Source organism: Nerophis ophidion, linkage group LG01, assembly GCF_033978795.1.
Source record: "Nerophis ophidion isolate RoL-2023_Sa linkage group LG01, RoL_Noph_v1.0, whole genome shotgun sequence".
NCBI lineage: Eukaryota > Metazoa > Chordata > Actinopteri > Syngnathiformes > Syngnathidae > Nerophis > Nerophis ophidion.
In genome coordinates, this window is record NC_084611.1 from 52,637,466 (window position 1) to 52,651,166 (window position 13,701).

Sequence of the window (13,701 nt, forward strand, 5' to 3'; positions counted from 1 at the left end):
TCCGGCTCAGCTCCTTCTTCACCACAACGGATCGGTACAACGTCCGCATTACTGAAGACGCCGCACCGATCCGCCTGTTGATCTCACGATCCACTCTTCCCTCACTCGTGAACAAGACTCCAAGGTACTTGAAGTCCTCCACTTGGGGAAGGGTCTCCTCCTCAACCCGGAGATGGCACTCCACCCTTTTCCGGACGAGAACCATGGACTCGGACTTGGAGGTGCTGATTCTCATTCCGGTCGCTTCACACTCGGCTGCGAACCGATCCAGCGAGAGCTGAAGATCCCGGTCAGATGAAGCCATCAGGACCACATCATCTGCGAAAAGCAGAGACCTAACCCTGCGGTTACCAAACCGGAACCCCTCAACGCCTTGACTGCGCCTAGAAATTCTGTCCATAAAAGTTATGAACAGAATCGGTGACAAAGGACAGCCTTGGCGGAGTCTAACCCTCACTGAAAATGTGTTCGACTTACTGCCGGCAATGCGGACCAAGCTCTGGCACTGATCGTACAGGGAACGGACCGCCACAATAAGACAGTCCGATACCCCATACTTTCTGAGCACTCCCCAATACTAACATTAACAGTTGTAAAAACGTGTAGAACAGGGGTGTCCAACATTTATCCACTGAGGGCCGCACACTGAAAAATCAAAGCAAGTGGGGGCCATTTGCACCAGTGCCCCCCGCCACCCCAAAGTAAATAAGCGGTAGAAAATGGATAGATGGAATACAATATAAGTATAAAAAATATACATTTCGGCCTCCACTCAGGCTTGATCTCAGGGACCCCAAAGAGTTTTGGTCAAAAAATATATAAAAAATGTGTCATTATTCAGTATTATTATTTTATTAATGTTCAAGTTTTAAATCTCTAGATCAACATTAGGTCTATCTGTCAATATACTGATTTTAAAGATTTAAGTTGTATGCTCTTTTTGTCACAAAAAAAACTATTTTTTTCATGGAAAAATCACAAAATATGCAATATTTTCACCCAATAATTTTTTTAAGTGGAAAATTTGAGATGATATAATAATTGGAGCATTAAAAAGGTCAATAACTCATAATTATTATTTTTTCACAATGACACTTAGAAACAAATCACACTAAAGTTATTGGGGATCCAAAAGGGTCTTACTCATTAAAATGGTAGAAAATAAATTATACAGTTTTTTTACTGTTTACTTTTAACACAATAATCTCGAGATCAACTTCAGATCTATCCGTCAATTATAAGTTTTATTGTTGTTTATGATTTTTGTTTGTTCTTTTTAGGCCCTTCTTTAAAAAAAAACGCTCAGTTTTTTTATATGGCAAACACAAAATATGCAACATTTCCCCCCAAAAAATATGTCAAAGTGGAAAATTTAACGTGACGTAATTGGAGACTTGAAAAGGTCAATAATTCATAATGACATTGATTTTGATTCATTATTATTTTTTTAAAGAAATAAACAGCTTGCATGGCAGCTTTGTGTTATTAGAGTAAACATTGCAACACGTTCTTGTTACATTTCACCCGATTGCTCTTTTATAACAATTGTTGCATTTAAAAAACTTTTCAATCGTACTTTTTAAATGTGCCGTGGGGCCGTTAAAAAATTACCTGCGGGTCGCACTTTGGACAACCCTGCTGTAGAACATGGGTGTCAAACTCTGGTCCGCATTCAGCCCCCCCACACTCACTCTTAAGGAGAACGAGGTCAGGCGGGTGCTCAAGTCAGCGAACCCTAGGAAGGCGACGGGTCCAGACGGTGTACTCGGGAAGGTGCTCAAAGAATGCGCCGACCAGCTCTCCTACATTATCACCGTCCTCTTCAACCTCTCCTTGGCACAGGCACTCATCCCACCCTGCCTTAAATCTAACACAATTATCCCAGTACCCAAGAAAGCTGCCACAAACAACCTCAATGACTATCGCCCAGTAGCACTCACACCTGTCATCATGAAGTGCTTCGAGAGGCTGGTCCTCCACCACATCCAAGCCTGCCTCCCCCCCACCCTAGACCCACAGCAGTTTTCCTACCGGGCAAACAGATCCACGGATGACGCTATATCCATGGCTCTCCACTCTACACCGGGGGAGCTATGTCAGGATGCTTTTCATTGACTATAGCTCCGCCTTCAATACCATCATTCCAGACATCCTGGTCACCAAACTGCTGGAGTTAGGCCTCCCCTCACCCACCTGTCTTTGGATTAAGGACTTCCTGACCAACCGAGCTCAGACAGTCAAAATTGGAGAGGCAGCTGATGGTGACCTTCTATCGCTCGGCTGTCGAGAGCCTGCTGACGTACTGCATAACAGGGTGGTACGCCAGCTGCACTGAAGTGGACAAACAGGCGATTTAGAGGGATTTACACAACTCCCGTTGCCTCAACAGGGCAAAAAATATTACCAAAGACAGCACACACCCTGGCTTCCACCTGTTCGACTTGCTACCATCAGGCAGGCGCTACAGGTGCATCAGAGCCAGAACAAAGAGGCTCAGAGACAGCCTCTTTCCCAAAGCTGTCACCATGTTGAACTCTAACTTAAAATAATAATAATTCACCCCTATACAATATCATGCCCCAATACCCTACTGTGCAATACTACACTTCGAGTGCAATACGTCCGACACTGATTGTTATCTATTACTTTGGTACTCTTGTCTTGTTCTGTATATTGTACAGTATTTTGTATTTCTATAGTGTTTTGTATATTGTACAGGATTGCTTATTATTTTTATTGGATAGTAGTCTGTTTATTTCAATTGTTAGTTTTTTCCTTACCTCTTGTGTTATTTATTTCACCCCATATTTGTTCCCACTACCGCACCTTAAGTTGGAGTCTTTAATCTCGTTATATGCAGATATAATGACAATAAAGTCCATTCTATTCTATAAACAACTTTAACACTGTTACAAATATGCACCACACTGTGAAGCCACACCAAACAAATTTGGGAGAGTAACGCAACATAAACATAACAGAGCAAATACACGGATTCCTTGCAGCACTAACTCTTCCGGGACGAACCAATATACACCCCTGCTTACAGCAAACCCCGCCCACCTCATTGTTATTTTATTTTCAAATGTATTAGCCTGTGGAAAAAGATAATGTTGATATTTACCTCAGAAGGCTGCAAATAGAAAAGAGGCATTACATTTTTTTATTTAAATTCTATTTAATACAACATTGATGTTTTTTCGTTTGTTTTTTGAAAGTTGATTTTGCACTTTTGTTCCATATTCAGTGTTAAAGCAAATCAGTGTAGTAAACTGAGCAATAATTAAGGTTTTATTCATGCACTTTCTCTTGCTACTTTAAGGCTTGAATGTTTGATTCATTTATTATTATTTTATTTTCAAATTTATTATTAGCCTGTGGAAAAAGTTTATTTTGATATTTACCTCAGAAGGCTGCAAATAGAAAAAAGCATTACATTTTTATTTATATTTTATTTGATGTATTATTATTATTATTTGAAACTGGATTTTGCATGTCACTATAAAGTTATATAAACCTTACTTGTTCAATATTCAATGCAAAACTTTTTTGGGTCCTTATTAAAAGGTTTGCACCTTAGTCCTGTAACGTGGTATGTGACACAAGCTAACTGTTTGCATACTAACATTAGCTTGGTAAAATGCTAACATTAGCATGCTAACCTTTTGGGCTAGTTTTGCTACCGTTTACACCAGAGTCATTTAACTTGGTATGTGACATTTGTTAACTGTTAGCATGCAAATGATAGCCTGCTGGCAAGCTAACTTAAGCGTGCTAAGTTTTTCATCTAATGTTACACTTTTTTCTCTATTTTCGCAGGCAAACACCTTTGAGTCATATAAATAGATATATGAAACATGCTAACATTTGCACACATGCCAAATTTTAGCATTTTAATGTCAGCATGCTAACGTTTTAGGCTAGCTGTGTAGCTTATTTTGTACAATTTTCTAGTTTTTCATCTTATTAATATAGTTCCAAACGTTCTTCTTATGAATGATATGAGCCGGCCAACGAACCCCCCACATATGTTATACCGTCGGAAAGGCTTCTATTGTGCCGACAGGGGGTACTTTAAGCTGTTAACATGTTAACATTAAAGTGCTAACCCTTTTAGCTAATTTGACACTCTTTTCTTCAATTCCCCGGCCATACTCCTCGCGGCTTTGTTCAGTTTTACATTTTGGCCCACTCTGTATTTGACTTTGACACCCTTGGTGTAGAACAGACCTGGGCAAATTAAGGCCCGGGGGACACATGCGGCCCGTTGAGCTTTTCAATCTGGCCCGCCGGACATTCCCAAATCATTTTTTTTAGATCTTTAAGATGGAAAGTGTAGCTGCCATTATGATGTGCACGCATGTTTTCTAATGACCGTTAGCCTTCAACTAACAAACTAACTTGAACAAAGGATTTCAATGGTTGGAATCTGCGCTTATGGATGATATACCAGTTACTATGATAACCTAACGAACCCCCACATATGTCATACCGTAGGGGGTACTTTAAGTTGTTAGCATGCTAACATTGAAGTGCTAACTTTTTTTTTTAGCTAATTTTACACTTTTTTTCTCCAATTCCCCAGCCATACACCTTAGTGGTATAACTTGGTGTGTGACACAAGCTGTTTGCATACTAACGTTAGCTTGTTAAAATGCTAACATTAGCATGCTAACCTTTTGAGCTAGTTTTGCTACTGTTTACACCAGAGTCATATAACTTGGTATGTGACATTTGTTAACTGTTAGCATGCAAGTGATAGCCTGCTGGCAAGCTAACTTAAGCATGCTAAGTTTTTCATCTAATGTTACACTTTTTTCTCTATTTTCGCAGGCAAACACCTTTGAGTCATATAAATTGGTATATGGAACATGCTAACGTTTGCACAGTTGCCAAATGTTAGCATTTTAATGTCAGAATGCTAATGTTTTAGGCTAGCTGTGTAGCTCATTTTGTACAATTTTCTAGTTTTTCATTTTATTATTTTATTATTTTCTGCCGTGCTACAGACACCGCTTGGAAACAATCAAGGTATGTACTTAAACATTTAAAGAATATTTACGTGTAAACAACTAAATTCACAACCTATATATCTGCTACTTATATTACAGTGGGTGTCGAAAGTGACGCGAAAACGTCCGCTTGGTTCTGGGTTGGAAAACGACTCCCCGCCCAACCGTCCATTTGTAAACTTTCGAACGGAATTCGGAGTTGTATAAAAGTTTCAATCAATCAATCAGTTGTTGTCATTTAGCCGCTGTACATCCGGAGTAAAGACGGACGTAGAGGCGTTTCAGAACAAAATTAAAAAGAGCGACGCGTCATGCACGACGGCGAGCGCGAAAGGTGGTTTTACTTTGAAAGGTACAACCCGGATGTCAAGTGGTTGGCGTTTCAGAACAAAATTAAAAAGAGCGATGCGTCATGCACGACGGCGAGCGCGAAAGGTGGTTTTACTTTGAAAGGTACAACCCGGATGACAAGTGGTTACAGCATCGCCAACTTGTCAGCCATAGTGACGCCCTGCTTGTTGTTGGGGGGGTAAAAAAAAAAAAAAAAGCGACATTATCAAGTTTTGGAATGAAGTGAGTACAAAGTCGCCGAGTGTGGAAGCTTTATGGCGGATGGGATGAAAGCCAGACTGCAGCGATTCAACCTCTTCAAGCCAGACGACGCCAACAAGGACGTGAGTGGAGAAGTTTTGTCTTCAACTTTGTGCTAAAACGGCAACTTTTAAGCTAGTTAGTCAGTGCGTGTTCACGGCCTGTAAATTCTCCTTTTTGCCGCCGTTTTGTGTTTTGAATAAAAGTGCACATAATGTGACATCACTACTAGTCAAGCAATGCTACTTAACTAGCATAACTAGCGAACAACGTGACGATGGAGCGCCACAAACTACACTTTTCACTCATCTGTCAGCTTTAACGTCATTCCTATTTGTCCGATACATAATTCATAAACAATATTTTCCATGACTAAGGGATATGAGCTTGAGAAAAATAAAGAGAATCATAATTCTCCTAACTAATCCATCCATCCATTTTTTTCCGCTTATCCGAGGTGGGGTTGCGGGGGCAGCAGCCTAAGTAGGGAAGCCCAGACTTTCCTCTCCCCAGCCACTTTGTCCAGCCCTTTCCTAGGGATCCCGAGGCGTTCCCAGGCCAGCCGGGAGACAGAGTCTTCCCAATGTGTCCTGGGTCTTCCCCGTGGCCTCCTACCGGTCGGACGTGCCCTAAACACCTCCCTATGGAGGCGTTTGGGTGGCATCCTGACCAGATGCCCGAACCACCTCATCTGGCTCCTCTCCATGTGGAGGAGCAGCGGCTTTACTCTTGAGTTCTTCCCGGATGACAGAGCTTCTCAGCCTATCTCTAGGCAGGGGTGGGCATTACGTCGATCGCGAGCAACTAAACAAAAAAAGAGTCTCAGTAAGCTAGCGTGCACAAGCTAGCAAGCTACGGAGTTTGATGCCAATGTATTTCTCCCCCGCCCTCAGCGACTGCTCCCTCTCCTCCCTCGCCCACACACTCACTGACGTCACTCACCTGCTGCGGGCCACACACACATATGCTACTCTCATAACAAAGTGTTTTAAAAGGTGTATGCAAGTTGGACAAATGAGATGCCAAATCCAACCACTTTCATGTGGTATTGGACAGAAAGGATGACTTTTTTTCTCCTCCATTTGAAAATGCGGACGTTATCAGCACCGCTGTCTGATTCCAATCAATGCAAGTCATCAGAATCAGGTAATAAACCAACTTATATTCTTGTCTTCATGAAAGAAAGGAATCTATATGTGTTAAACATGCTTGTATTATTATTAAACACCATTTAACTTGTTAACAAAAATCTCCCTTTCATAAATAAATAAATATAAATGATAAATATGAATGAGGTAGATCTCCTCGACTTGGTCAATTGAAAAGTAGCTCGCCTGCAGAAAAAGTGTGAGCACCCCTGCTCTAAGGGAGAGCCCCGCCACCCGGCCGCTTGTAACTGTGATCTTGTCCTTTTGGTCATAACCATAGGTGAGGATGGGAATGTAGATCGACCGGTAAATTGAGAGCTTTGCCTTCCGGCTCAGCTCCTTCTTCACCACAACGGATCGATGGGGCGTCAGCATTACTGAAGACGCCGCACCGATCCGCCTGTCGATCTCACGATCCACTCTTCCCTCACTTGTGAACAAGACTCCGAGGTACTTGAGCTCCTCCACTTGGGGCAGGGTCTCCTCCCCAATCCGGAGATGGCTAACTAATGTGTAAATACATTTTTAGTTTATTTACTTCCTAGATGGTAAACAACATAAACATGTTCTTTGAAATATGTTTGTAAGTCCACTGAACTCGTGTAAACCGGAGCTATCGTTCAAAGGCACTAACTCATCCATCCATCCATTTTCTACCGCTTATTCCCTTGTGGGGTAGCGGGGGGCGCTGGCGCCTATCTCAGCTACAATCGGGCGGAAGGCGGCGTACACCCTGGACAAGTCGCCATCTCATCGCAGGGCCAACACAGATAGACAGACAACATTCACACTCACATTCACACACTCTGTATATTTAAACTATGCATACCCCCATTTGAGAACCACTGCTTTAATTGATGTCTTTCACTTACTGGTCTATGCATATTTTACTTGTACATGTGTGTGTTGGAAAGCAATAGACTGTCATCCTATAGATAATTGTATGTTGGTTTGAGCTGTTAGATTTTAGTGCTGCATTTGATGTGATTGACCACTCTCTTTTAATTGATAAACTTAAATGTTATAGTTTTAACACTTCGGCTTTGATGTGGAAACAGAGTTATTTGTCCTCAAGATCTCAACAGGTGTATTTTAATGGCAGCTTGTCTAATAGCAGAAGTTTGGATTGTGGTGTTCCACAGGGAAGTTGCCTGGGACCTTTACTTTTTCTATATTCACCAATGATTTACCTTGGGCTACCGGGCGTGCCAAATTGGTTCTTTATGCTGATGATGCAACCTTATATTAGGCTGCACCATCATGCAGTGTACTTAATGTAGCATTGAGTGAGGAACTAAAAGCTGTGCATGACTAGACAGTATGTAACAGACTTGTCCTTAACATCTCAAAAACCAAATGTATTTTATTGGTGACTAGGCAAGGGTTATCTTGTGACCCAAAGTTGGATCTTAGGCTAGGTATTTCAACAGTTCAACAGGTCAGAAGTGCCAAGCTCCTTGGAGTGATGCTGGACTGCATCATATCAGTGATATAGTTACAAAGATGGGACGGGCTATTGGTATTTCCAGGAAATGTGCTGCTGTTGTTGATCCACCTCTTTTTTGTCAGATTGTTTAGAGTTTAGTGATGTGTCATCTGGACTATTGTTCTACAGTCTGGGCATCTGCTGCAAGTGGTGAGATCAGTAAGCTCCTGATTGTCCACAATAGGGCAGCAAGGCTGGTTCTGGGTTGTTCACTAAGAACCAATGTAAACCAAATGCATGCTTCTCTTTCCTGGCTAACAATCAATTGAAGTCCAAGCATAATGGGGAGATTCTTTCTAACAAAGACGAGCACTTCAAGATGCTCAGGTGTCAGTCTGCTCCTGTGTTCATCTATGATGAGTGCTAAAAAGCCTGTCACTCGCAAGACTCATTAAAATATCTTACAACTTTACCACCACGCTTGACTATTGTGGCATGTTTTGCACTACACCTCTTCATCTTTTTAGTTTTGTAGGATAACATAATCCCACACAGCTGACATTTTTACCTTTTAATTCACACGGCCGTCTGAACGGTTAGAACGCAGACCTGTGGATGTTTTGAAGGTGTTCTGGAAAATGTGGAACAGAGTTTGGGGAGCAGCAGAAGAGTGGAATGTATTATTTAAATCGGTGTGTTGGAAAACACGGACCGGAGTTTTTCTAAAAACTGAATCTGGATCGGCATTTTCCCATGCCTTGCCGATACGCATTTTTTGGCAAATATCGGCGGCCGATCCGATCCAAATATCGGATCGGGACAACCCTAATCTGTATCGCTCTGGAATAACCTGCCTCAAATTCTAAATTTAATTCTTCTTCCTTCATTTGTAATCAGATTCGCATCTTCTCTCTCTCGTATTACCACTCGCACCACTCCGCTAGCATCACAGCTAACGTTACCATGTTGCTGTCTGTCTGCTCCAGGAGGGTGTATGACGTTGCATGCTTGACAGTGTGTGACGTACGTAACAAGGTGCATTGCGCTTGTTTTATGTCTCTGTGAAAAGGAGAGACAAGAAAGAGTGAGTAGAGCCTGTAGTGTAATGCCTGCAGCTGAAAGCAACTGCGTGAGAACGTATACTCCAATATCCCGATAGTCATTTTCTATATCGCACAGAGACAAACCTGCGATATATGGAGTATATTCCATTTATCGCCCAGCCCTATTTTAATGTCTTCAAACTGTGCTTTATTTTTCTCAACTATGAACTTCCACTGATGGCGTTAATGCACTGTTTCTTTTTATGCATTGAAATCAGAAGGGTGGCGCATTTCCGGAAGTTGGCGCTTCCTTTCTTATTTCATTGCGTAAAAAAACACAATATGCATTAACACCAACAGTGGAAGTCCATATTTGAGAGAAATAAAGCACAATTTGAAGACATTACAATGTAATTAATACAAATATATATATATATTTCTAAAAATCACAACGGAAAGCAGAGCTTGGTCCGCATTGCCGGCAGTAAGTCGGACACGTTTCCAGTGAGGGGTGGACTCCTCTAAGGCTGCCCTTTGTCACCCATTCTGTTCATAACTTTTATGGACAGAATTTCTAGGCGCAGTCAGGGCGTTGAGGGGGTCTGGTTTGGTGGCTGCAGGATTAGGTCTCTGCTTTTTGCAGATGATGTGGTCCTGATGGCTTCATCTGGCCAGGACCTTCAGCTCTCATTAGATCAGTTCGCAGCCGAGTGTGAAGCGACTGGGATGAGAATCAGCACCTCCACGTTCGAATCCACGGTTCTCGCCCGGAAAAGGGTGGAGTGCTATCTCCGGGTTGGGGAGGAGACCTTGCCCCAAGTGGAGGAGTTCAAGTACCTCGTAGTCTTGTTCACCAGTGAGGGAAAAGTGGATCGTGAGATTGACAGGCAGATCGGTGCGGCGTCGTCAGTAATGCGGACGCTGTATCAATCCGTTATGTTGAAGAAGGAGCTGAGCTGGAAGGCAAAGCTCTCAATTTACCGGTCGATCTATGTTCCCATCCTCACTTATGGTCATGAGCTTTGGGTTATGACCGAAAGATTACAGGTGCAACTGGCCGAAATGAGTTTCCTCCTCCGGCATGAGAAGCTCTGCCATCCGGGAGGAGCTCAAAGTAAAGCCGCTGCTCCTCCACATCGAGAGGAGCCAGATGAGGTGGTTCGGGCATTTGGTCAGGATGCCACCCAAACACCTCCCGAGGGAGGTGTTTAGGGCACTTCCGAACGGTAGGAGGCCACGGGGAAGACCCAGGACATGTTGGGAAGACTATGTCTCCGGGCTGGCCTGGGAACGCCTCGGGATCCACCGGGAGGAGCTGGACGAAGTGGCTAGGGAGAGAGAAGTCTGGGCTTCCCGCTTAGGCTGCTGCCCCCGCGACCCGACCTCGGACAAGCGGAAGAAGATGGATGGATGGATGGGTGGAAAATGGAAAGCAGTAAAATAGGTTGTGTCTCTATTGAGGGGGATGCAAGCTCCATGACGTGAAAGTTCAGCGTATTCCAGCCTTTAGTGACAGTTGCCAAGACGCTACTGGATAAGGCCGTTTGACTTCCATGCCAACCCACTCTGCCTTTTATCTGATCTGTGAAGTCTCGCACTGTGAAGTAGCTCCTTCATCCAAACAAAGTCATGTCTCTAGTGACAAACACTTTCTGTGACATTTCCTGCCTCGCCGCTTATCACGCTGTAACATTTGAATGTCGGCCAGTTCTGCCGAGTCGTCGCTTGATTCCCCGCCCGCCGAACTTTGAGCTGGTCTGAGCTTTGGCCGGACTCCACGAGGCACCACATGACTTCAGGGAGAAAGTACAAAAGTGGGACTTTTTCCTGGGTTGTTGAAGCAGACACAACGTGAGCGGGCTTAACAAGGCCAGCTTCTTGGCATTTTTAGTCCGCATATCCATGTTAGTCCAAGCGCTTCATGTGAGATTTACTGTACTTGGGCGAGCTTGTTTATTGGCCTTGGATTCTACTGGGGCTCTCTCAAATATTCTCTGGTAGCTAACTGCCTTCCATATTCTCCTGAGAACCAGCGTCTTCTCCTGCCTTGGACATTGATCTTTTACATCAGTGTTTTTCAACCACTGTGCCACGGCACACTAGATGTGGCGTGGGAGTAGGGCTGGGTGATATGGCCTTTTTTTGATATCTCTGTTTTTAGGCCATGTCACGATCCAGGATATATATCTCCATATTTTGCCTTAGCCTTGAATGAACACTTGATGCATATAATCACAGCAGTATGATGATTCCTTGCGTCTACATTCAAACATTCTTCTTCACACTGCATTAATATATGCTACTTTTAAACTTTCATGCAGAGAGGGAAATCACAACTAAGTCAAAAGTGTATTTATTAAACAATTATTAAGCAGTGGCACAAACATTCATGTCTTTTCAAAACAGAAAGTGCAAGATTATCAGAGACATTTTAAAACAAGCTATTAGTGCACTTTTGTGCATGATGTCACTAAGGTGACATCAAAACAACACTAAATTAAAGTGCACTTTTTGTACAGAACGCCGCTGCAATAGTTTAAAACAAATAAAGTGCACTTTTGTGCATGATATCACACAAGATATTTCAATAACTGTAAAATAAAAATGAGCTGCATAATAGGAAAACAAATAGTGTATGTCCTTTGTTGTGTGGTAGGTTCTTGCGGGCATTATCTCCTTCTGTTGACTATTTTTTTCATACGGTGTTGATGTGGAAATAGTTGCCTCTGCGTTTTGTTGGTCTGGCACCGAATGGAGATGTTGACATGCGGAGTTTCAAGCACTCCTTATTCTCTAGCGCAGTGGTTCTTAAATGGGGGTACGCGTACCCCTGTGGGTATTTGAAGATATGCCAAGTGGTATGTGAGATTTTTTTTTTTTAAATATTCTAAAAATAACAGCAATTCAAAAATCCTATCTAAATATATTTATTGAATAATATTTCAACAAAAGATGAATGTAAGTTCACAAAATGTGAAAAAAAAAATACAACAATGCAATATTCAGTGGTAAAAGCTAGATTTTTTTGTGGACATGTTCCATAAATATTGATGATGTTAAAGATTTCTTTTTTTGTGAAGAAATGTTTAAAATTAAGTTCATGAATCCAGCTGGATATCTATTACAATCCCCAAAGAGGGCACTTTAAGTTGATGATTACTTCTATGTGTAGAAATTTTTATTTATAATTGAATCACTTGTTTATTTTTCAACAAGTTTTTAGTTATTTTTGTATCTTTTTTTTGAATGGGTATTCTTTCCCATTCTTGTTTTATGTAGAGCTTCAGTCGTTTAACAGTCCGGGGTCTACGGTGTCGTATTTTACGCTTCATAATGCGCCACACATTTTCGATGGGAGACAGGTCTGCACTGCAGGCGGGCCAGGAAAGTACCCGCACTCTTTTTTTTTTACGAAGCCACGCTGTTTTAACTTGTGCTGAATGTGGCATAGCATTGTCTTGCTGAAATAAGCAAGGGCGTCCATGAAAAAGACGGCGCTTAGATGGCAGCATATGTTGTTCCAAAACCTGTATGTATCTTTCAGCATTAATGGTACCTTCGCAGATGTGTAAGTTACTTATGCCTTGGGCACTAATACACCCCCATACCATCACAGATGCTGCCTTTTGAACTGTGCATCGATAACAGTCTGGATTAGAGATGCGCGGTTTGCGGTCTCATCCGCAGATAAAACGCGGGTTGGGCGGGTGACATGACGAAAAAATAGATTTTAAATAGATTCAGGCGGGTGGCAGTTGAACTATTCGGAAATATTTAATATACATTGTTAAGAGTTTGGCAACCTTTACCACTCAAAGAGCCATTTTGACCCGTGTGACAAAGTGAAGAAGACAGTAGGAGCCGCAAACATTCTCGCGAATATCTGCTGGAGGTCACCCAGTTAACGAGAATAAGGCCGTGCTATGAAGCCATTGCCTTTAACACCTTCTACAACATGTACAAATTGATTGCCAGTCCAGCAACATATTGTATGTGGCTTCCGCAGACACACGCACACGACTGCAAGGCATACTGGGTGATACAGAGTACACTGATGGTTGGGATATAAACGACTTTAACACTCTTACTAATATGCGTCACACTGCGAAGCCACACCAAACAAGAATGACAAACACATTTCGGGAGAACATCCTCACATAAATGCAACACAACAAATACCCGGAATCCTTTGCATCCATGACTCTTCCAGACTATATTATACACCCCCGCTAGCACCAAACCCCGCCCCCCCGTGCGTCGGTAAGGTGGGCGGGGTTGGATAATATAGTCAGGATAAGTCATGGATGCAAAGGATTCTGGGTATTTGTTGTGTTGCGTTTATGATGGTTATATCACAACCATCAGTGTACTCTGTGTCACCCAGTATGCCTTGCAGTCGTGTGCGTGTATCTGCTGAAGTCACATACAACTTGTTGCTGGACTGGCAAGCAGTTTGTACATGTTGTAGAAGGCGTTAAAGA

General features: G+C 42.5%; 1 protein-coding gene across 4 annotated transcripts in view; it reads left to right on the top strand.

Annotated features, from left to right (window-relative positions):
* Nucleotides 1-13,701, top strand: part of tbc1d1 (TBC1 (tre-2/USP6, BUB2, cdc16) domain family, member 1) — a 168,077-nt gene that overhangs the window by 12,810 nt on the left and 141,566 nt on the right. Inside the window, exon 1 of one of the 4 annotated variants that reach the window (XM_061907014.1) lies at nucleotides 5,425-5,686. The exons of the other annotated variants lie outside the window; for them this stretch is intronic. Coding sequence (XP_061762998.1) covers nucleotides 5,618-5,686 — 69 coding nt within the window. The 5' untranslated portion in view covers nucleotides 5,425-5,617. Of the gene's footprint in view, nucleotides 1-5,424; nucleotides 5,687-13,701 lie in introns of those variants that run through there. 4 annotated transcript variants of the gene reach the window in all.